The 24,819-nt window shown below is 39.9% G+C and overlaps 2 protein-coding genes across 5 annotated transcripts in view; one reads left to right on the forward strand and one right to left on the reverse strand.

Annotated features, from left to right (window-relative positions):
- The first annotated feature begins 157 nt into the window (after positions 1-157).
- LOC113069102 (protein FAM19A4-like) lies at positions 158-4,705 on the forward strand. 2 transcript variants are annotated; one of them, XM_026242080.1, is made up of 6 exons: positions 158-338; positions 1,380-1,533; positions 1,729-1,891; positions 2,442-2,597; positions 4,309-4,433; positions 4,639-4,705. In XM_026242080.1, the coding sequence occupies exons 2-6, from the start codon at positions 1,531-1,533 to the stop codon at positions 4,648-4,650; spliced, it is 459 nt and encodes a 152-aa protein (XP_026097865.1). In that variant the 5' UTR covers positions 158-338; positions 1,380-1,530; the 3' UTR covers positions 4,651-4,705. The 2 variants fall into 2 exon arrangements, with proteins under 2 accessions (XP_026097865.1, XP_026097864.1); XM_026242079.1 differs by lacking the exons at positions 158-338; positions 4,639-4,705 and having other exon boundaries at positions 1,369-1,533; positions 4,309-4,624.
- A 13,456-nt stretch (positions 4,706-18,161) lies between these two features.
- The window catches only part of LOC113069103 (protein FAM19A1-like), a 39,067-nt gene continuing 32,409 nt past the window's right edge, over positions 18,162-24,819 (reverse strand). The window contains exons 3-6 of one of the 3 annotated variants that reach the window (XM_026242082.1): positions 23,971-24,111; positions 19,589-19,713; positions 19,044-19,116; positions 18,162-18,812 (exon numbers count right to left, since the gene is read on the reverse strand). In XM_026242082.1, coding sequence (XP_026097867.1) covers positions 19,090-19,116; positions 19,589-19,713; positions 23,971-24,111 — 293 coding nt within the window. In that variant the 3' untranslated portion in view covers positions 18,162-18,812; positions 19,044-19,089. The remainder of the gene's footprint in view (positions 18,813-19,043; positions 19,117-19,588; positions 19,714-23,970; positions 24,112-24,819) is intronic. The other 2 variants (XM_026242083.1, XM_026242081.1) reach the window with 2 other exon arrangements.

Genomic DNA, 24,819 nt, shown 5'->3' on the forward strand with positions numbered 1-24,819 from the left:
AGCGCTTATTAGACATTTTGAATATCTAAAAAGATATTTAAATTGGACTTAGGTTAAATCACAATGTATTGTTATTATAAACCCTATATGGAAATGTTATGGTGGTAAAGAATAAACATAATAGTTTATTCTTGTCATGAGCTCGTGCTATTAAATATCCCTGTCTACCACTTTACTAACACAAGTAATCGCCTTTAGAGTAGTAATAGAGAAGATCTGATTGAACAGATGGTCTCTTGATTAAGTTTGATACTGACGCATGCAGGAAGCGTTTTCCAGTCAACCAGTGCTGAAGTACTACATGAAGAGGAGGGACACGTTTTCCTGAAGAAATACAGGTAAGGCAATTCTAAACAAAATTATGCTCATACACCTTGTGTACATGATAATAAATTATGAAGTACGCGGAGTGCGCATTACGTCCGAGATTACTTGTAAAAATCAAAAGTTATCTAGCAAATGAAAACCGCGGGCAAGTATCGCATTTTAGTTAAATAATGTTAATCGTTTGCATTTTTCGTCATATAAACATCAGTGAAGAGAAATATATTTCGAAGACAACACACTCTTGAGACGGGAAGATGGACACGAATCAGCTAATATTGTCACAATTTATCACATTTTTCTGTCTTTTGGGAGTCGGGAAGTGTCTGTAAATTACTATACCAGTCATTCGAGCAGCAGATTTTATACGTTGTTTTCAGTATTGGTTTGCAGTCGTTAATAATGTTTCTCCCTTAACCTCTGAAATGTTTTTTACTTTAATTTTACAATAGGCTTCCTCATCAACAAATACACTGTAAACCTATTACTTTTTATTATTCACTCTTCAGGGTGAAAAAGGGGGAGTTTAAAACCGAATTAAAACGAAACCTGATTAGTTTATTCTAAAATATCGTCTTCCTAATTAACGTCATGTTTTGGTCTATGTTTATATTTGGTTTGTTTGTTTTTGTTTACATATTGATTTCACATCCTGTCAATTGTCACGATGAGCTGGTAAGCAAGTGGATCTAGACCGTAGAAGATCTAGACATGCTTTAGAGTTTATTGAGAAGTTGGAAAATGTGTGAATATCCTGAACATTAAAAATGTTGTTCTGACAATTTTTTTTTTTTGTTATTATCTTTCCTGGATGATATGGAAGAGCACAGGTATCAGTTTTCCATAGTCAGATCAGGTACTATATAAAAGCTTGTGTTTAAAGACAGTCAGATGAGAGCAGTCACCTCTGAGCTCACTAGTCACAGCAGGGCTACAGATCAGATGAAAGATCAGATTAACTCTGGGGACTTGACACTAATACTGACACTAATCGCTAACAATGTTGTATTTCCCTCACTTTTTTTTTTTTTTTTTTTTTTTTTGTTTCTTTCTAGGCCTTGCAAAGATAATAACAAGGATGATGCAGTTGAACTTCAGACACTCTTTTGCATTTGATGGCTCGCAGATGACAGAACATTAAGTGAAGTGCCATACTAGATTCAGGTATCCTCTTCAGATCTACCAGTTTGAGACAGAGCAATTACCATGGTTAGTAAGATGAAGTGAATGTTAAATGTGTCATAATATGAAAATCCCTTGGTATTTTTGCTGCAACCTTTGGTCACATTCTGTTATTTTTAAATATGCAATAGAAATAGGCTTTTGTAATTACACTTGATGCATGCATTATTTAAAAGTATTAAAATAATAATCAAGACAAAAAACACTGTTTTTTCCTTACAGGAAAATGCAAGCATGTCTTTCAAAAGAGAAACCTGCATGGAACTTATCTACAGGAATAAAGTCAAGTGGAAACCAGGGGCTCTTCTTCTTGTGTGTGTGTGTGTGTGGCTTCTGTGCTCTCAGTCAGTGTCCAGCAGCAACCAAAGCTCTCGAGGCCAAACGGGTGAGCTAAGCCCCTGCAACATCTCTCTCTCTCTCTCTTTCTCTCTCCCCTTTTTGTCTTTCCCCTCGGGTCTAATTAAACACACTGGACACACAGTTATATGGCCCCTCTGGGAACATAGTCAGACCACTGCTAATAACAGCTAAAGAACCATTTGCCACCCATTATAATTCATTCAGTCATTTGGCCATGAGGTGTTTGGTAGATTGAAAGTGTTTATTTACATACTTAAAAGCTCAAATAATATGTATTTATATATATACTCCATCACTCTGTGTCAAATCAACCAAAATTCAGAAACTGAACTTGCTGAAAGGTTTAATTTTGTATATTTACATTTTTTCCCTGTGCTTTATGCGAAGCCACTGGATTAGAAGCTCAGCAGCATAGACTAATTGTAGTTTTGTGTATGTCCATGTGAGGGCGCCAGAATACTAGAAATAATACTGCCTGTGCCTTTTTCACTATTTAAAATTTCAAGATGTGTTAGCACACAATATGACAAACATTCTGCATGAAATGTCTTGAACTGTCTTTCTGTCAATCTAAGGCCGGTCTGAAGTTAAGCCGGGAACCTGTGAAGTGGTGGCAGCTCATCGTTGCTGTAATAAGAATAAAATAGAGGAGAGGTCTCAGACGGTCAAATGCTCATGTTTCCCTGGACAGGTTGCTGGGACCACCCATGCCCAACCTTCATGTGTTGATGGTATGTCCACTCTCCATGGTCACAGCTTTTTATATTCATTTTTGTAATGCTGCTCCTACACCAGTAGGTCTCAGTGCATTCCATAACTGTTATATTGTTCAAAACAAACTACTTCTATGTGGAAGAACATTTCTATATTTTGAATTAGAATTTTAGAATTTTATTTATGTATTTTCTGACTTTTTTAAAAGGTTTGTTAACTCTTTTTTTATATGTCTATACAGTTTTTATTAAAATTAAAACCCTGTTAATAACCCTGGCTACATTTGATGGTTTCCAAACTCCCGTTGGCTCTATTTTAGTTTCAGAAACAGGTTGGACTTCAGGGATCCATTTGATTTAAAACTCAAGCAACAAAAAACAGTGGCTTTCTCAAGCTGTCACTCTATTTAAATTTAGCCCAGGCTTCGAGGTGGGAATCTAACCCTGCTCTGCCAGTTTGCCCACTTTTCAATCAACAGATATTTCTTGGGATTTACTGCCACAGACTGTGTTTTTTTTTTTTGCTGGAGGTATCTATATTCTGGCTGATACAGTAAACAAATAATTAATTAACCAATAAATGGTAGATATTAAAATTCTATAGTATTTTTTCTAAAAAAAAATATAAAAGAAATATAAAACTAAAAATTAAACTCAGTCATTTTATACACCACATCAATTTAGACATCCTAACATTCTATTTAAAGTAATTTTGATAAAGATTACTTTGAACAGTGTTCTGTTTTTAAAGATTAACTTTAAGTAGCTGTTAGATGATGAGCTTTTACAACTGAATATCAGTGTACCTTTAAATGTCCAAAATTGGCAGATGACTGATTATGGTCATATGATTATGATTATAAGTCATATAAACAATTTTCCTCATTAATATACCCTATATAATGCCTTTTTTTTTGCACACAGGCCACTTGAGTTTGATTTCGCTCGTGCTATCAGGGAAGATTCTCTAGCACTTGGATTTAGATTGGGAAAATGATAACGCCGAATCATTCGATTCAAATTCTTTATAATTCAATAGATAAAATCTCAAGAAAAAAAGTTTTGAAAGAAAAATCCAGATGTAATACCACATTCACTTTCATATATTTTCTCATATCTTCAATAGCATTACTGTATTCTTGTGCCTGGGCTGCACATGTATTGTGTTAAGCAGGATATTACCTTTTTACAAAAGAAGCTGCTGACTCTGTATGGATCTGTCCCTGAATACCTTGCTGAAAAGACTAGCATGATTTTTCAGACCAGCCCTGTCTTTATGATGAAGCTGAATGACCGGCACAGATCTTACAGGTTAAGGGACCCATGCTATGACTGTGTCCAAAATCCAACATATGCTGTTCTATCAGGAGGTTTTATCAGCATGGAGCATTAATCAGCCATAACTTGTGCCTTTTTGTGTATTTTAGCATGCATGTTCTTCTTTCTGTGTGGGCTTGAGTGTGGGTTTGTGTGCATCTGAGAGCTGGGCAGTGAGTTTATGTAGGTGTGATGATATGGTCATTTTTTTTGTATGCCTCTGAGCAGGTGAAAACTCACCATTTCAGTGTGTTTTAATCCAATGTGGTTATTTGTGATTTTATTCGTACATTCTTTGTACACTGATCTCTGGAATAGATCAATGTAGTTTAGAGTCAATATATATATATATACTTTCTTGATGGCACTATGTTGTTCCTTTCTTTCACTTTTCTTTTTCATTCCCTGTCAGCGTCTATCGTGCGGATGAAGTGGTGGTGTCAAATGGAGCCCTGCTTAAATGGTGAAGAGTGTAAAGTGTTGCCTGACCTCACCGGCTGGTCCTGCAGCTCTGGGAACAAAATCAAAACTACTAAGGTGAGTTGTAAGGTCTGTCTATGGAGGGAGTCTGCTCTTAGAAGAGACCACACGTATATCGCCAGATGTCTTCGGCTGATTTTCCCAGCAGTGATGCTTGTTTAGACTGCAAAAGCATCAGTTTTCATCTATTTATTCATTGCTAGCTCTACCTGTCATGTGGAATATCACCTAAAGTGCATCTTCGCTCTTCTCCCCCGCTTAGGTCACGAGGTAAAGCAACACTTCTGTGGACATGTGATGACAACTCATAATTTCACGCGAGCATATTTTAAAATCAGACCTGCAAATGTCAACAAAACTGCATGCTCGAGCAGAAACGTGCGAACTGTGAACTAAGACTGTGAAAAGAGTTAAAACGATGCAAGGCTCCGGCTTCACAATATATTTCTAGTTCAAATAAATGCTGTTTTTTACACTATTCGTCCAGAATTCTGAAAAAAAAGTATCACAGTTTCCATAAAAAAATTACGTTTTTAGCATCGAAAATAATAAGATGTTTTACAGAAAAAGACAAAAAGTCGTACAGGTGTTGAAGGACACAAGAGGGAGAAATTGTTGCTTTTTGAGAGAGCTATGCCTTTAAATATCTTTGGAAGTCACAGGTATGTTTTGTTTTATATCGATTAAACCATGTTGCATCATAATGCAAAAATCTGTTGTTCCCCAAATTGTAACCAAGTTAACTCTGATGTTGTTTTTGCACAGCAAAACTTCTTCTGGGGTTCTGATTTAGACAAATATTAAAATAAAGCTCCTTCCAACACACAAACACTGTCTGTCTCTTCATTTTCGTCTGACTGACTTGACATACCACCTGCAAGTGGAGGCAAGTAAACATGGAAGTTTGGAGCAAAACAAGCCCTGTTTGATATGGAAATAGAACAGAGGAGTGTGAGAGTGTGTGTGTGTGTGTGTGTTTATCTGGATGTGTGAGGAAAGACAGATGGAGAACCAGACTATGCAGGAGCCCATGTGCTCCTGAGTTGTAGGTCATTATCATATTAGAGCTTATTAAAATTTTGATTCCTTTTTTTTTCCAGGTTTGGGGAAGTAGGGGGCTCATCTTCAAATTATGACTATAAAAACAGTGAATTTATGTATCAGTTTGCTTACACAAACACGTGTTTGGGATCACTGCAGGTTCCAGTCTGTTATTAATTCACACCCGGGTCACCGCTGACTATTTTGAATGATTTATCATGAGGATCATTAAGACGCATGACAATTCGCAGGAATTAATTTGGTGGTTCCAAATGTAAAACACTGAGATTTTTTCAAGTGCTAATGAATGAACATTCATTATTGAGGTGCCTCTCTCTATCGTTATTTAACCATGAGGGTATTTTTTCATATTTTCACTCTGCAGTGCCCATAAAATTATACCTGACAGTTTAAGTGGCAAGAGGGAAGATGAATTTGAATGTATTTCAAAATAAACACATTTCAATTTTAATGACACAGTACTCTTCTGGAGAGAGTAATTGTTCTGTGTGGAGATTCAGAAAACAGGGCATTACTTATGCATGCCGTGCCTGGCATCAGTCCCCTGGGGAGGGCCAGCTTTCTCCTGTAGTGTTTCAGAAGAACTGAGGACAGTGGATACCTGCTTGAATTTAAACGATGTTGACGTCCATAATGAACTTAATAGTGGGGTTCTTGAGTTATGCATTCACACTCTTCTGTTTGCATGGCATTGTTAATAATAAAGAGTGCAGTTGAATAACTCAATGTTCCATTGTTCACATACTATAAAATAAGGAAATGAGGAACTCATGCCAACACGCTATGCCAGCATCTTATTACATCCAGCAGTGAGCGGAGGAAGACAGAGAAAATTGTTTGGCTCTGTGGGAAATAAAAAATTCAAATTATGAACTATTTTAGACCAGCAATCTACCATTACCGGGCTCAGGTGGATCCGTCTTTAAGGAGGAGAAAATAAAAGGGAATGGATGTGGGTCCAAAACATCTCCAAAGATTTTTCATTTTTGCAGTATATATATATATATACTGTAGTGCTCTCAAACAATTCATTGCGATTAATCACATCCAAAATAAATGTTCTGCATGATGTATGCATAATATATAAACATATATCTTGAAAACATCTATATTTATATTCATATAATTTATATTAGAAATATATCCATCCATCCATCCATCATCTTCCGCTTATCCGGGGCCGGGTCGCGGGGGCAACAGTCTAAGCAGAGACGCCCAGACTTCCCTCTCCCTAGCCACTTCCTCCAGCTCTTCCGGGGGGACCCCGAGGCGTTCCCAGGCCAGCCGGGAGACATAGTCCCTCCAGCGTGTCCTAGGTCTTCCCCGGGGCCTCCTCCCGGTGAGACGTGCCTGGAACACCTCCCTGGGAAGGCGTCCAGGAGGCATCCGAAATAGATGCCCGAGCCACCTCAGCTGGCTCCTCTCGATGTGGAGGAGCAACGGCTCTACTCTGAGCTCCTCCCGAGTGACCGAGCTTCTCACCCTATCTCTAAGGGAGCGCCCAGCCACCCGACGGAGAAAGCTCATTTCGGCCGCCTGTATCCGGGATCTTGTCCTTTCGGTCATGACCCACAGCTCATGACCATAGGTGAGAGTAGGAACGTAGATTGACCGGTAAATCGAGAGCTTTGCCTTACAGCTCAGCTCCTTCTTCACCACGACAGACCGGTACAGCGACCGCATTACTGCAGAAGCTGCACCGATCCGTCTGTCAATCTCACGTTCCATCCTTCCCTCACTCGTGAACAAGACTCCAAGATACCTGAACTCCTCCACTTGAGGCAGGAACTCTCCACCAACCTGAAGTGGGCAATCCACCCTTTTCCGACTGAGAACCATGGCCTCGGACTTGGAGGTGCTGATTCTCATCCCAGCCGATTCACACTCGGCTGCAAACCGTCCCAATGCACACTGAAGGTCCTGGTCTGAGGATGCCAACACGACAACATCATCCGCAAAAAGCAGCGACGAAATCGTATGGTCCCCAAACCGGACACTCTCCGGCCCTTGGCTGCGCCTAGAAATTCTGTCCATAAAAATTATGAACAGAACCGGTGACAAAGGGCAGCCCTGCCGGAGTCCAACATGCACCGGGAACAGGTCTGACTTACTGCCGGCAATGCGAACCAAGCTCTTGCTCCGGTCGTACAGGGACCGAACAGCCCTAAGTAGGGAGCCGCCGACCCCATACTCCCGGAGCACCCTCCACAGGATGTCGCGAGGAACACGGTCGAATGCCTTCTCCAAGTCCACAAAACACATGTGGACTGGTTGGGCAAACTCCCATGAACCCTCCAGCACCCTGGAAAGGGTATAGAGCTGGTCCAGTGTTCCACGACCGGGACGAAAACCACACTGTTCCTCCTGGATCCGAGGTTCCACTATCGGCCGAATTCTCCTCTCCAGTACCCTGGCATAGACTTTTCCAGGGAGGCTGAGAAGTGTGATCCCCCTATAGTTGGAACACACTCTCCGGTCCCCCTTCTTGAAAAGAGGGACCACCACCCCGGTCTGCCAGTCCAGAGGTACTGTCCCCAACCGCCATGCGATGTTGCAGAGGCGTGCCAGCCAAGACAGCCCCACAACATCCAGAGACTTGAGGTACTCGGGGCGGATCTCGTCCACCCCCGGTGCCTTGCCACCGAGGAGCTTTTTAACTACCTCGATGACTTCAGCCCGGGTGATGGACGAGTGCCCCTCCGAGTCCCCAGCCACTGCTTCCTCAACGGAACACAAGTCGGTGGGATTGAGAAGATCCTCGAAGTATTCCTTCCACCGCCCGACGATATCCCCAGTTGAGGTCAACAGGTGCCCATCTCTACTGTAAACAGTGTTGGTAGGGCACTGCTTCCCCCTCCTGAGGCGTCGAACAGTTTGCCAGAATCTCTTCGAGGCCAACCGATAGTCCTTCTCCATGGCCTCACCGAACTCCTCCCAGGCCCGAGTTTTTGCCTCCACGACTACCCGGGCTGCAGTCCGCTTGGCCTGCCGGTACCTGTCAGCTGCCTCCGGAGTCCCACAAGCCATCCAGGCCCGATAGGACTCCTTCTTCAGCTTGACAGCATCCCTTACTTCCGGTGTCCACCACCGGGTTCGGGGATTGCCGCCTCGACAGGCACCGGAGACCTTACGGCCACAGCTCCGAGCAGCCGCAGCGACAATGGAGGTGGAGAACATGGTCCACTCGGACTCAATATCTCCAGACTCCCTCGGGATCCGGTCGAAGCTCTGCCGGAGGTGGGAGTTGAAGATCTCTCTGACAGGGGGCTCGGCCAAACGTTCCCAACAGACCCTCACAGTACGTTTGGGTCTGCCGAGTCTGTCCAGCTTCCTCCCCCGCCATGGGATCCAACTCACCACCAGGTGGTGATCAGTTGACAGCTCCGCCCCTCTCTTCACCCGAGTGTCCAAGACATATGGCCGAAGGTCTGATGACACGACCACAAAGTCGATCATCGACCTCCGGCCAAGGGTGTCCTGGTGCCACGTGCACTGGTGGGCACCCTTATGCTTGAACATGGTGTTCGTTATGGACAAACCGTGGTTAGCACAGAAATCCAATAACAGAACACCGCTCAGATTCAGGTCAGGGGGGCCGTTCCTCCCAATCACGCCCCTCCAGGTGTCACTGTCACTCCCCACGTGAGCGTTGAAGTCCCCCAGTAGAACAACGGAGTCTCCAGTCGGAGCACTTTCCAGCACCCCTCCCAGAGACTCCAAGAAGGCCGGGTAGTCCGCACTGCCGTTCGGCCCGTAGGCACAAACGACAGTGAGAGACCTATCCCCGACTCGAAGGCGCAGGGAAGCGACCCTCTCGTTCACCGGGGTAAACTCCAACACATGGCGGCTGAGCTGGGGGGCTATTAGCAAACCCACTCCAGCCCTCCGCCTCTCACCATGGGCAACTCCAGAGTGGTAGAGAGTCCAGCCTCTCTCAAGAAGTGTGGTTCCAGAGCCCAAGCTGTGCGTTGAGGTGAGCCCGACTATCTCTAGTCGGTACCTCTCGACCTCCCGCACAAGCTCAGGCTCCTTCCCCGCCAACGAGGTGACATTCCACGTCCCTAAAGCCAGATTCCGTGTCCAGAGATCGGGTCGTCGGGGGTCTCGCCTTCGACTGTCGCCCGATCCTCTATGCACCGGCCCCTTACGCTCCCTCCTGCAGGTGGTGAGCCCACAGGAGGGCGGCCCCACGTCACTCCTTCGGGCTAAGCCCGGCCGGACCCCATGGGGGAAGGCCCGGCCACCAGGCGCTCGCATACGAGCCCCAACCCCGGGCCTGGCTCCAGGGTGGGGCCCCGGCTGCGCCATGCCGGGCGACGTCACGGTCCTTGATTTTAATTTCGCCATAAGGGGTTTTATGAACTGTTCTTAGTCTGGCCCGTCACCAAGGACCTGTTTGCCTTGGGAGACCCTACCAGGAGCATATAGCCCCAGACAACATAGCTCCCAGGATCATTCGGGTACTCAAACCTCTCCACCACGATAAGGTGACAGTTCAAGGAGAGGCTTGAAATGTGAAATATATTTAATATATAGACAACCCATTTTTCAGAAATATATACATGCGTATTTATATAATAAATATACACAGCACATATACACTATAAACTTTTATTTTGGATGCTATTAATCACAACTAACATACATATAGTCTTAGGCCAATTGTATTTTCACCACCAACACTTTCAACAATTTTTTTTTTTTTTTTTTTGCTGTATGTGTCAGATAGGAAATATCAGTTTACATTGCCCAACATTCCCTTTGCCATTAATTGTAATAATCCATTGAGATCCACACAGAGATCTGAGGTCTCTGAGACATTTGAAGAAACATACTTACAAAGCTACCTGTAAAACAATGCCCAAGTGTACCAAGGACAAAAGCTGTTTTAAACGCAGAGGGTGGTCACACTAATTGTTTTTTTTTTTTTTTTGGTGAAAATACTAAGAAGAGAATTACTTTTTTTTTTTTTTTTTTTTGGCTAAATTTTTCCAAATCTTCTAGGAACATAAAACAAATTCGTCTGCATCTTGGATAACCTGAGGCTAAGTACATTTTCTTTTAATTCAATTTCCTGGACATTGCCCAGCTGGTGGAATGACCTCCCAATCTCAATTCGTACAGCTTTACTCATTTTCAAGAAACATCTAAAGACTCATCTTTTTCGCCTGCACTTAACCTACTAACACCAGAACTTTTCCTTTTCTTGTCTTTTTCATTTAATAAAAAAAAAAAAAAATTATATATACCTGGCTATGCGTTCTATTCTAGACTAACTGAGACTTGTCATGGCACTTGTATTCTGTTGTTGTTCTCTTGTTGACCTGACTGCTTCTATTGTTCTCAGTTGTAAGTCGCTTTGGATAAAAGAGTCTGCTAAATGATTAAATGTAAATGTAAATGTAAATTACAAACTAAATCGCTATTCTTTTAATTGTAAACTGAATGTAGTTTACAATTACCTGCAAGTAGGTTATAGCATAGATTTAGAGAATTGGAGAACTTCTAAGTTGAGAATTGTCCAGTCAGGAAATTAACTAACTGTAAAGGTGTTTATAAATAATTGAACAATAATGCGCTCCGTCTGTTTTGGGATTTTTCTTTTTGTCTGATTTAGAAAGATGTGTCTGAGTTTCCATACATGGATTGAGTCAAAGTCCAGAAATGTATTTTATTTAGTATGTTTTTACATGCACATTAATCATAAAACGCACTCTTATTGACGTATAGAGCAATGACAAAACGGATTATTTTTATTAAACTGTCTTGTTTTGGTTCATATCTGGGATGTTCTTATTGTGAGGGAATGTTCTTTTGCATGTGGCTTTGAGTTGGAGTGTGCTTATTATTTTAAAGCGTTAAATGTTTTTGGAGCGCTATATACATTTTAATTTGATAAAAACTAATTGTATTGAACAATTTTTGGTTGGTTACTTGAACCAATAATTACAACACTAAACCAAACCCCATGCACAAGAAGAAGAAAAAAATCATCTTATTGAAAAAAAGCTTGTGGTGTTTTAACCTCATTGAACATGTTTTTGTTTGTTTATTTATTTATTTATTTATTTCACCATTACCTTAAAATTGTGCAGACCTTAACTATTTTTGTGTTTTGTGAAGAACTACTCAGACTCTATAATGAGCTGTCTAGGATGCTTTTGGGTGATTTCCTTTTTTTGGCTGCTCCTTCTGATCAAGTGTTTTAGTGTATGCATGCTTGCATTTGAGAGATACCTGTCTTGTTTGTGTAACTGGCTGTGAAAGGAGGCTGTGAATTAAGTGACGCGAGAAGGTGAAAATGAAAGGTGAGAGCAAGTCTTGGGTTTGCATAGTCTATCATCACAGCCTGTGCTGCTCTGATCTTCAGGAACCATGATTAAAAAAGAACAATGATGGCTGGCATTTTAAAAACCAACTCAGACAACTGTGAGATTTGAAATGTGAGCATTTGTGCATGCCTTAAACATGTCTTAAATTTGGAAATCTATAATTTTTATATTATTATTATTCAGTGTCAGCCATTACTTGATTTGGAAATACTCAGAAGTAGTGATTCTGGTGAAGTTTAAATTCTGCTTGCATGCACATTTCCAAACGGTACATATGTCAACAGCTCCTGACTCTCTGCTGGCCATTAATAATTGTGATTGAGAGCAGGGTTGTGTAAGAATCTCCTGATGTCAAGATAAATCAGAGTCAAAAAGAGAGACTTTACCATCAAAAACATGGGCACTCATGTTGTTATCAGCGCTCATGCTGCAGTTAAACACAAGAAAGCAGACACTTACATTGTTGACCTTGTAATAATGATAAAAAAAAGTTCATCCAAAACTTTAAATGTGAAAATTTACTCACCCTCAGGCCAAGATTATAAATTTGTTTCTTAATCTGAACAGATTTGGAGAAATTTGCCTTACATCACCAATGGACACTGCAGTGAATGGGTGCCGTCAGAACAAGAGCTGATAAAACCACCACAATAATCCACAAGTAATCCACACGACTCCAGTCCATAAATTAACATCTTGTGAAGTGAAAATCTGCATGTTTGTAATAAACAAATTTATCATTAGGATGTTTTTAACATCAAACCATTGTTTCTGGCAAACAAATGAGTCCTCTATTAATAAAACTATCCTTTTTAAGATCATTTCATTTCATACATGAGAATTTCAGTTAGTGCTTCCTGTATTTCTTTTGAATCCTTCGTAGAAAAAAATACCAGGTAGTTATTTTCAAAAGGATCCAATTTGCAATCTCATTTGCTGTCCTTTTAAAGTGTTATATAAATGACTTTTTGTAATGACATTGAGACTTGCAGAGCAGACAGAGAGCCTCACAGGAGTGTTTCAGACTTTCCAGACCTTGAATTGTCTCTCTGAGCAAATATCAGTGCAGTTAACTCTGTGGTAGTGAGGAGGACATCCCTGCTTTTATCCTTCAAAGCTCCAGCGGCTTCATTGTGTCAGAAACTGCTTTGAATTCTTAATAGCCTCATTTGCTGGACCTCAAAGAGCTCAACAAGCAACCATCAGCATGTGTGATATGTTTTTTCCAACACTTTTCTTTTGAAAAACTCACAGTGCATATGAATACCTTTCTCTCCCTCCTCCATCCCCACCCCCACTTCCCCCCGAAAAACCCCTGTAGGTTAGAAGTGGTAAAAGGATGTGGAAATCCAGTGAAAAAAGTTTATGGGTAATTGGCATGAAACACTACAGGAAAGTGAATGTCCTGTGGTGTGACATGCTACACTTTCCCAACTGTGTTTAACTGCTTTTTCTATTGTAATTACTTTTATTTTCTGTTATAATTATTATGAATGCTGTTTTCGTGAGCTCATATTACTGACAGACTGTTTCAACTGTATTTAATATTTAACAATTTCACATAAACTAATAGAGGCAAAAATGTTTTGTAAGAAATTGTGACCTACATATACACTTTCCCTTATAAAATGATGACTGATTCAAAAGATCCATATCGACACGTTGTCAACTACCAATATGCAGGTGATTAAATTACAGAAGAAATCACTTGTTTGTGAGTTTTGATGATTTAATAGCTAACTTATGTGGCAAAATGTCCAGTTTCAGTGGATAGAAATCAGAAAAATTGGTAGGCATTTTATAATGAAGCAATATCACACAGTCAGAAGGGCTGTGATTCATCCATATGCACAAGGCTGCAGTGGGAGATATTGCTTTTATACAGTTCAGTAAACAAGAAACATGAATATTAGAAACAGTATTGTCAGTTTCCTTTTAGTTGGTCACTATTGACATCATGTCAGTGACTGACGAATTGGGATCTCCCTTCGAGCGTAAACTAAATGAACCAATGCACATTGTCATGCAATTATTGCATCAATCTGCAGCTGGTCACAGCTTGAGCATAAAAAGGCAGCAGGTGCAATGCATACCAGCTTTTCGCTTTGGAGCTAAGCAATAACATTATTCTGCTCATCCAGTGTCTTCAAGTGACTACGAGTTCAACACGCTCTTGGAAGCTTCTGGTGTTGGCGGTACACCCTGCTTTAGCGGTGGTCGTTCCGAGTCGAATGGGTTATGCACTTTAATATGCTATGCTATACTATGCTTTCCCAGGCTGCCAAGAAGTGGAAACTCTACTCGAATGAGGTGCAGCAAAGGGGTATTCAGCGATCCCCTGGTGGAATGGTCAGTAGAGATCCAATTGTGTCCTAAGTCCACCTCCTTCTGGTGGGGAGACCCATTGCTCCATTCCCAGGCCTGTAGGCATTCATCTGGTCTAACCAGCAGTGCTTATGCGGCTTACGGGGAAGCTGCTTCTGCCTTACATCCTATGGAGTTACTGCAGGTGCACCAGACCAAGGCACTGAAGTACCTGCATGAGGGTGGTCCCGATTCAGCAGTTCTGAAAGAGCTCTGAACTGCCACTGACCTCACTCTCAAAGCGACAAAGGTCACCACGAGTTCCCTAGGTCATGCAATGTCCATGCTTGTCGTCCAGGAATGCCATCTCTGGCTGTGTCTGGCAGACATGAGGGACACCAACAAGCTATGGTTAATCAACGCCCCTGTGTCCCAGACCGGCTTCTTTGGCAACACGGTCAAGAGCTTTGCCCAGCAGTTCTCGGCTGCACAAAAGCAGATGGAGGCGATCCTGCCTCGGTGGGTAGCTGCTGCCTCCCCCTGTCCACTGGCCGCAGCGCCCCAGTCACTAAAGGTGGCCCCCTGAATCCTCCCCCACTCCCACACAGCATCTGCAGCAGCCTCCAGCCAAGCAGTGTTTTGGAGCTGGGCGTAGGTGGAGGGAACTGCTCTTCAGGAGATCGAAGGATCTGCTTTTCAGCAGATGGTGAACGCACCACTCCTTCACCCAGAAGAGGGCCAGGTGGAGAATCTTTCTGTTCGCTTTACCTAAATTCTTGACAAAAGAGCAGTTTTATCTTTCTCTGGGTTCCTGGAAAGAGATTTGCGGACGGCCCAACACCGGACCTCTCTCATTCTTGTCCTTCACCAACCGGCAGAAGCAGGCAGTTCGACAGCATCAACAAAGGCCCTACTCACACACTCTCTGCCACCTGTGGAACCAGGTAAGCATTGCACTGCACACTCAGACCCATCTCCGGTCTGCTCACAAATCACCCGATTTGGGTCTGTGCGTTCGACCTCACTTCCACACAGCAGACCATTTCTGCGGTTTGCGTTCGAAAGACATGCATATCAGTTCAATGTCCTGCCATTCGGGCTGTCTCTGTCTCACCGTGTCATCACAAAAGCAGCTCTTGTTCTCACCAGAGAGGAGGGTGTTCGCATCCTCAACTATTTAGATGATTGGCTTATACTAGCACAGTCTCAGGATCATTTGTGCGAGCACAAGGACCGGGTGCTTCAGCACCTCAGCCTGTTCGGTCTTCAGGTCAACTGGGAAAAGAGCAAACTCTCCCCGATGCAGAGGATCTCTTTTCTCAGTATGGAGTTGTATTCGGTCAAACAGACAGTACATCTCACAGAGGATCATGCATGGTCGGTGCTGCCCTGCTTGAATTCATTCAAGGGCATAATGGCGGTCTCTCTGAAAATATTTCATAGGCTCCTAGGGCATATGGCAGCTGCACTTGTACATCTAGTGAATGATTTCACATATCTTGGTAGTGTTATTAGCACTGATAATAGAACCCCCAAAAATATCAAAGCCCAAATAATTAAAGCTAGAGGAGTTTTTAGCAGACTCATAACCATCAGGAAGTCCAAACAGCTAAGCCTCAAAACAAAGATCAAGCTCTATAACAGCAATATTAAATCAGTGCTTTTGTATGGTTCTGAATGTTGCAGAGTAGTGAAAGAAGACATGAGCAAGATAGATGCCTTCCATAATAATTGCCTTAGAATGATCTATAACATATACTGGCCCAATACCATCTCCAATACCAATCTGTACATAAAGACAAGATCAAATACCATATCTCAGGAGATCAAGATAAGTCGATTAAGATGGCTCGGTCATGTACTTAGGATGCCCAGTGAAAGGATACCTAAAGTGGCACTGCTATGGACACCACCTGGCAAATGCAAATGTGGCAGGCCAAGAATAACATGGCAACATACAGTGGAGACAGAGCTGAAAGAAATGGGGGGGCCATGTACATGGGCACGCAGTGACAGATATTTGTAGAGCTGCGGGCTGGGTGACCCCCAACATGTTTGCTAGGTTCTATAGCCTTCATGTGAAGCCGGTATCCTCCTGTGTTCTCAACTCAAATGGGCAGTGGCACTGAAAGGCCCCAGTTAAAATGTTGGCTTGCTAAAACTACTCCAGAGTGCCCGTACTGTTGACCCTGTGAAGCTCCTCCATCCCCTCCTCGAGCATTGCATTGCACTTGCTGCTTTTTTATGCTCACGGTGTGATCAGTTGCTGCTGGATGCAATAATTGCATGCCAATGTGCATTGGCTCATTTAATTCACATTCAAAGTAAATTGGTCTTTAGAAGCGAGATCCCAATACATTGGTCACCAACGTGACATCTCCGTTCCCTCATTCAAGGAACAAGGATTACATATGTAACAGAGACGTTACGTGCCCTGCCAGTGAACATAAGAAAATCAGTCAAAGCAAATTATTTCCTAGCAATGGTGTCCCTGAATGAGTGCTTTTGAATTGCAGTAAAGAAATTCAACTGATGCTAGTAGGTCTCATGACAATGATAACATGACAAAGGCCTATGTCTGGATTACACATACTATAAAGATAATATTTTATTTTAACTGTTGCAAAGTACTTATTTTAAAGAAGCACCTTAGCACTAGGGGTGTGCAAATTCAGACACAACCATTTCCTGAATGAATCAGTCTTTTTGATAAACTTGTTGAGTAAAATGATTTAATGAGTCAATAGTTTTTAATGAATCAGTTGAAATAATGATTTATTGTTTCACTTATAAAGACAGTCACTTGTTATGTTTCTGAATGAATCAATTTTTAACAAACTGGTTGAATGAATTATTCAGTGACGGCCTCTCTTGCGATGATGCAAACTGTGGAAAGGAACACTGTGAATTCCCCACTATTAATGCACAATTAATGTTTTAAACATGCAAACACAGACAAGTGGAGTGGTACAAAAAGTGAAAAGTATCAGAACTCGTGGAACACTGCTCAGCCAATCAAATCTGAGAACGGAAACTATTGTATAATGATGTTGAAGACTGGAATAAGATTTTCTTATTCCTTCCATTTATGTTCTTAAAAATAATACTGTGTGTGATCCCTCTTCATCTTTTCAAAAAACAAAATAACTTTTTCAATTTAGCAAAAACCATATACTAGCAAATGCTCAGCTTGTCAGAGATAATGCTGATATTTGCTTAAGATTTCCTTGTGTTCATTTTCCACTCTGATATTCTGTAGTCAACTGTTTGAAATTCCACTGAAGCTCCACTGAAGGTGAGGGCTAAAGTTCATCCTCTGCTGTCCCATGTGGAGGACTGTAAATGTAATGATCTGTATTCACTCAGCCTGTGGTAAGAGCCTCCTTTCTGCATGCCGACAGTAACACAGAGGCTCTTATGTTCACGGCTCCCTGCTTAAAATGCTGGAGCTACATATTCAGAGTGAGTGCATGCCCTGGCCCTCAGCTGCTTCCAGCAGAAAGGACTATTTCTGAATGTAAACGACAGGTAAATGTCCCAGTGGGTGTCAGAATTTCCACAGTGTCCTTCAGTTTTGACTGCCTGCCTACACATTCAAAGACCCTCCACCTGCTTTCCTCAGGTCCATTCAAACGACCAGATCCCCCAATATACAGAATGTTCTTAATAGGTCTTGTATTCTTTAATGAAGGTATATTTGAACAACAGAAAATGAATTTGATTCAGAATATTTAAATGTCATGGTATTTTATATGTGCATGCACCAGCATATTTCAATCAGGCTTCGTTAACTTCAGTAATAAATCCACAACTTTTAAATATTGCTGCAGCCAAAGTGACGGTCTATTAGTTTTTCATTAAACATGTAAATTCTCAGAACCCTTCAGTTAAGCCTTGATGACTCAATTTGTCAAAATATTACTGAAGCCCAAAAATAATCATAAAAACTGCATCTTTAACCAATCAACAGAACAGCGGACAAGAATATGCAAACAAGACTGTTCCTTTGCACTTCCCAACCCATTACTTTGACATGAAATTATTGTTTATTGTAAGCCCAATACATTTGTAACATCATTCTCACCTGCTTTGAATTCATTTTATTTATGTAAAACATTTCCTTCACCTATTTTTTTACAGAAATCATGCTGAAGACTTATTTGGTTTAAGTATCACTACCAGAATTCATTCTGAATCTGATATAATGTTCCAGGAAACGGAGGAACATTTCTGGACTGGAACGGGGTCATTCCATGTACATGTGCTCCTCAGCATTTCACTCACAGTCCAAGCTCAAAGTGTCTTAATTAAACTTGCTTGATGAGGGTCAATCCACTTCTGAAAATCCACATGAACAGGAAGCCAGTTTCACTACATACAGTAAGAGAATGAATACGTTCTTCTGGAGACATAGGAACATCCAAGAATATTACAGTTGAAGATTATTCCAGGCAAGGTAAAGCTGGTTTGAGTGCACTCCACACAAAGGGATACGAGTTTAATTATCCAGGACTCATTGAGAGGAAACAAATATTTGACAAATGTCAAACAAAAACAAAACAACTAAAAAACCAGCAGTGTTCAACGGCCACAAAGAGTTTCTCAGAAAGTCTGGTGTCCGTGTTACTCAGAGACAGATGGATTTATGAACAGTGGACTCCATTTCAAGTCATTAAACACATGTCTGTTGGTTTAGAGTTGAGAAAACTTAATTCAGCTTGTCATCTTGGATGTTTCCCTGAAAAAGTACAGTAAATAAAGCTGGATGAGTAATACGAAAAACAATCTGAGAATGAATTTCACGTTTGAATAATTTGCAGCAACATATCAAGCAGGCTAACTAAATGCGATTGGAATTATCAGAATTTATTATAAGTTCACAAATGGACCATGTTGTCTACGCCCATCAGCCATTTAATGCCTTGACTGAATCACAATTGTGACAGAAAGAAGGAATAATGTCAGAAACCTCCATAAAGTTCCTCCGTTATGAGCTTGCAGTAACATTACATCTGCTACAAGGATGTGTAAGGGTGGGTATTCTGTAAAAAAAAAAAAAAAAATAGAATGTAAGATTTTTTTTTTACATCTGCTATAGAAATTAACTTATTGTTCACCTGAAATGAACACTCTGATTGACTAATCAGAGGGAAGTTGAATGTCCAAATCGCTGCTATTTGAATAAATATTGGATTTCTAGCGTGATCCAGCAATGTGCAGCTCTTTTATTTTTATAATACTTCCAGCGTCCAACACACCTGCCTGCAGCCATTCAGGTGTAGGAGGGCTGTTTGTTTATTGTGCTGTATTCAGGTTTTTTATTTTTAAAATATTTCAGTGAAATAAGCAAAAAAAAACAACAACAACAACAAAAAAAAAAACAGATGGGGCACACACACACATACACACTCATTAACATCATGCAATCACATGCTGCATCACCAAGAGTCTTGTATTATCAAACAGAATAGCTAAAGTAACACAAGAAATGCTTTTGGTTGCTCTAAATCTTACCCTGGTGGTTTTGATTTTGTTTCCAGAGTAGCACATCCAGCCGGAGTTATCTGGTAGAGTCTTGCATTCCTCTCCCTCCAGACATGGCTCCATCTCACACCACCACTTCCCGATCACTATGGAAGCTGTGAGCAGATCACAACTGGGTTAGACTCTCACTGGCATCTGCCTTGAAACAGAGTAATGTTCCACTCTTAATATTAGTATTACAATAATATTTACATGTCAGAGGATGCTTCATTAAGGAACATGCTGTACTTGGTGAAATCACGCTCGCCCTATACAGTGGGGGTCCATGGTGAGTAGATTTATTCAATGAACATATAGCACACTTACATATAATACGAAACAATAATATTTGTCATTATCATAATATGTGCTTTGTAAGAGGAGGATGGCTTTTTCCAGCAGGGTCTGGTTCATCTCAAGGAAGCTTTTCTCTTAAACATTTTATGGATTTTTTGTTCTTGCCACAGTCGCTTTTGGCTAATTCATTGGGGCTTTAAGGTACAATTTTCTATAAAGCTGTTTTGAAACAATATGTTGTGAAAAGCGCTATACAAATAAAATTGACTTGAATTGAATGTGCTTGAATAGCCTCAGAGGATGTCTGCGGTCAGTAAGAGCACAGGTATTTCAAAGAGTGGTACTTTATGTGAAATGTATTATTCTGAAAAGAAATCCCATGCCGATCCATTCACAGAAACTGCTTCACCTGGTAGTCTTAGGAAATCTTATGAAGATTTACATGGTCTCTATTCTATATTTATATAAAATAAAGGTAATTTTACTGCCATTAGAATGGACATTTTTACGTCATTTCACTTGCTTGAAACAGAAGCATCCTTGTTAAACTATCACTTCTCCCACTTTGTGAAATTTATGATCATTACCAGATGGAGAAAGAGTGGAGACCATTAAGGAAGCAGGTGCTCAGGGGGTTGAGAACATCTTATCTTTGCATCAGTATGAATATGTTAGAATGTGATACAATAATGCATCACGGTAATGCTATCTAACATCCAACACCGAAGGTTTAAGGAGAGAGTGTGACAAGAAAATATAATATAATGCACTTACGTTATTAATATTCTGACTGGTACATGACAAGTTTGTGACTTATTCCTTGTCTGTGATAATGGGTGAACTTAAGTCACATACATTAATATTGTAAAACCCAAAAGCACTCAACCAAGAAGTTGTCTCCTTGCAAACAGGGCATTAAAATTTAATTTGCCTGTGCTCAACACTTTCTTCATGGATTTTTTTAAAGGGTGAACAAACATTAATGCTTTTATAGACTTTGCACGCATGTACAATACTCACAGCACTGGCTGAGGCGAACCTAATACTGTTCTTCCCGTTTTTGCCAGTTCAGCATGGCCAAGGACTCAAAAAAAATCCATGGAAAACATAACCTCAGGCAAGAGCGCTTTTATTTTATTTTATTTTTTTGATAAAAATTCACTTTACTGGGGTCTCTTATCCTCCAAAAAGTAAACAAAGCATCTCATATACAACATTTGGCCTTCGATGTCATGTACTGCTTTGACAGAGAGAGGGAGAGTTAGCCTTCAGCCTCATATCCAAGAATATCAATGTGATGAGAGGAGTACGAGAACATGGACCAGTTTTAATGGCCATCATCTCAGTGACAACTCAGTAAATGTGTTATCTCGGTTTAACTAGGAACCAGAGATCATAAAATGCAATAATAAGCATTTTTCATCGTAGTTACTGCTAAAATATTACATAGCTACTTCAGTCAATTTTACTGCTACAAGACCATAATAAGTTAAAATAATTAAGATATTAATGTAAATAGACACTTTTACATTACTGCTGCAAAACCTAAATACATTATTACAAATATGAGTTTATTTTATGTAAGTTTAAATAAAATACTAATTGTTTTTATATAACTTTTTTGGCAGAATCTGTATATATATCGTATTTTCCGGACTATAAGTCGCACTTTTTTCACAGTTTGGCTGGTCTAAAAAGATACAGCCCATCTACAGCCGCGAGAGGGCGCTCTATGCTGCTCTGTGCTCCTGTAGTCTACACTGAACACATAGAGCGCCCTCTCGCGGCTAAAGACGGTAATGTTTCATCTTGGTTCTAAATAAATGCGACTTATAGTCCAGTGTAACTTATATATTTTTTTTTCCTCATATATATATATTAGCATATTGTTGCTTGCAGGTACTGTTGGAAGCTGAAAGTTAATTTAATGTAATAAATGTATTACTTAATTGCTTCAGTTAAAATTACAGTTTTAAATCATTAAAACATTATATGTGATGCCTTTAAAAATTTGGATAAAGCTTCCAGAATCTTTTTTTTTTTTTCATAAATTGCATTTTATCTTTTATTTTATCTTTTGGCAGAAATTCTATTTTTTAAAACATAAAGCAGCAACAACATTAAGTTCCAAATAACTTAAGGCATCTTTGGACCAAACGCCTTTGCTGGTTCCCTTGCTTTAAATAAATCAAGACTTTCAGAGCACAGACCATCCTTGATTTTCTTTTTCTTTCTTTCTTTCTTTTTTTTTTTTGGTAACATCAACTAGAGAAATCACACGTGCAAACATAAACACACACACACACACACACACACACACACACAAATATCAGGAAAGAGTCCAATCCACACACACACACACTCCTCTGGCTCTGAACATTATTAGACCAGAATAGACAACACACTATGGCCTGTAAAGATGGAAACATCAACTGCCTATATTTTTATGTCTTGCAAAGTTTGTACAGAAATTTTAATCATAATGCTAACCCTTGATTTAGCCCTTGATGTTTAATGAAAGACACCCTCAGTCACCATTTGTCTTTTTTCCATACAATGACAGTGAATGGTAACTGATGCTGTCATTCTGTTTAACATCTCCTTTCCACAGAATAAAGAAAGTCACAGGTTTGGAATGGCATGATGATGAGTAAACGATTCTAGAATCCCTTTAAGCTGAGCGTTTAGGTGTTTTAATATCCCAAAAATTACACATTTCACCTTTAGGAATATAATATCCTAACGAGCTTGACATGGATGCTCCTCCGCAAGATTCAGTCAAAGTTAATGTTCTTTGATTATCTCTGGGTGCGTTGCGAGTGAGATGTTCTCCCAGAAGTGTTAGTTTACAGCAGCTCGTTTGTCATAAGGACAGAGCATTAATAATGAAAAGCCCTGAGGATGTGAGCTTTTCTAGGGCAGGGACACTGCAAGAGCGACCCTGAACAGAGTTTCTTCAAACATACCACACCTTAAAAAAAGCTCCACAGTCTTTCGGAGCACCTTGCAGCTTTACACAGCTGCACAGAGTGTGTTTAAGCACAGCTGCACTGTGCAAACCTGTTCACACACTGTACCCTTACGAAAGGAAAATATATTTACCAATATATTTCTTAAAATATATTGTGATATATTGTAATATATTATTTTCCCTTTTTATGTTCTAATATTTCATATATATTTGAATACATTTAATAATATATTGATGATACATATATTATATAATATATTGAAAAATATACAAATATATATGGAATATGGAATAGATTTGGTGAATGGGTGCTGTAAGAATCCAAGCAGTTGATAAAAACATCACAATAATCCACACAACTCCAGTCCATCTATTAACATCTAGTGAAAGGGAAAAGCTGCATTTTTGTAATAAACAAATCCATCATTAAGTCATTTTAACCTAAACCTGTCACTTCTGGCCAAAATACAAATCTATAATCCATTATGTTGTCCTCTCACATCAAAATCCACCAATATACATATTTGTTTAGAAATGTTTTGGACTATTTTTGCTTGTAAACTGTGATAGATCTGTGCATATTTCTCTCCGGATTCAGACGATTTTCACTGAAGAAAGCAATTTATTATTTTTTAAATTTGTTATTTTTCGACCAAAATGTATTTTCGATGCTTCAAAAATTCTAATTGACCCTCTGATGTCACATGGACTACTTTGATGATGTTTTTCTAACTAACCCTTTAATGTATAGTGGACTTGAAATAATGAAACATGTCCCAGTGATGGACTTGTTTATAAAAAAAACATGGAGCTTTTTACTTCACAAGATGTTAATTAATGGACTGAATTGGTGTGGATTACTTGTGGATTATTGTGACGTTTTTATCAGCAGACTCTCATTCTGGCGGCACCCATTCACTTGCAGAGGATCCATTGGTGAGCAATTTATATAATGCTAAATTCTACACATCTGCTCCAAGCAAGAAAAAAATCTTGACTTGCATCTTGGATGACTTGGATGTGAGTAAATCTTCAGCTAATTTTATTTTTTTCTTAAGTTATTCCTTTAAGACTTCATCCATGGTTGCCATGTCTATTCACTTACCATCAACACAGGAGGGTTTATTCCTGGTGGTTCCTGCCACTTTCCCAGGTAAACAGGAGCACTTCACTGTCTGAGATCTCTCTTCAATCTTGTTTTTGTTACAGCAGCGGTGTGCCGCAATCACCTGGCATGTCCCTCCTTCTGCCGAAAGACAAAGCCATTAGTAAACAAACAAAAACTCCTGACTCGCCACGTGGATCTACATTTGCAATCATTATCTCATGCATGTCATCTTTCATGGTCCCCTTATATTACCACATAATTCATCATGCATTTCAATGTAGACACCGCAGACACTCCTTAGGGAGGATGAGATGAGGTAGCGCTTTAGAAGCAGAAGAGAAAAGACGTGAGATATAGGGAGTGAGATATATATGAGAGATGAAACACATATTTTGTACAGGTATATATACCATATTTTAGATCCAAATTTTATTATTTTATTTTAATATATTTAGCTTTTTCACCCCCTAAACTGTTATTTACTTACAGTAATTAACCTTGTTATTTTTTTTCTTGTTACTTTCCTTGTATTTTTCCATTCAGTTCTTCTGATTTAGTTTATTTGTTAGTTTATTTTATGTTCCCAATCCCCATTGAAGTATTCTTTACTTAATTTATTATTTATTTTTTCTCCCTTGTCCATTTTTAAAAGTTCTCCTTCATTATTTCTTTACTTACATACTATTTATTTATTTATTTATTTATCTATTTATGCCTTGTCCATTCCTTATATTTTCCTTATGTTTATCCTTTATTAAGTTTAATTGTTTTGCTTTTATTTTCTACCTTACCTTTCTTTTACATTCCCATTAAAATCTAATATTCATTTACTTTATTTATTTTTCT

Source organism: Carassius auratus, unplaced genomic scaffold, assembly GCF_003368295.1.
Source record: "Carassius auratus strain Wakin unplaced genomic scaffold, ASM336829v1 scaf_tig00000876, whole genome shotgun sequence".
In the NCBI taxonomy this organism is placed as follows: domain Eukaryota; kingdom Metazoa; phylum Chordata; class Actinopteri; order Cypriniformes; family Cyprinidae; genus Carassius; species Carassius auratus.

Excerpts from the sequence above, each read along its gene's own strand:
- LOC113069102 (XM_026242079.1), top strand. Across the intron at positions 1,892-2,441 it reads AAGCTCTCGAGGCCAAACGG|GCCGGTCTGAAGTTAAGCCG; the intron begins GTGAGCTAAGCC and ends TGTCAATCTAAG. Across the intron at positions 2,598-4,308 it reads CCAACCTTCATGTGTTGATG|CGTCTATCGTGCGGATGAAG; the intron begins GTATGTCCACTC and ends ATTCCCTGTCAG.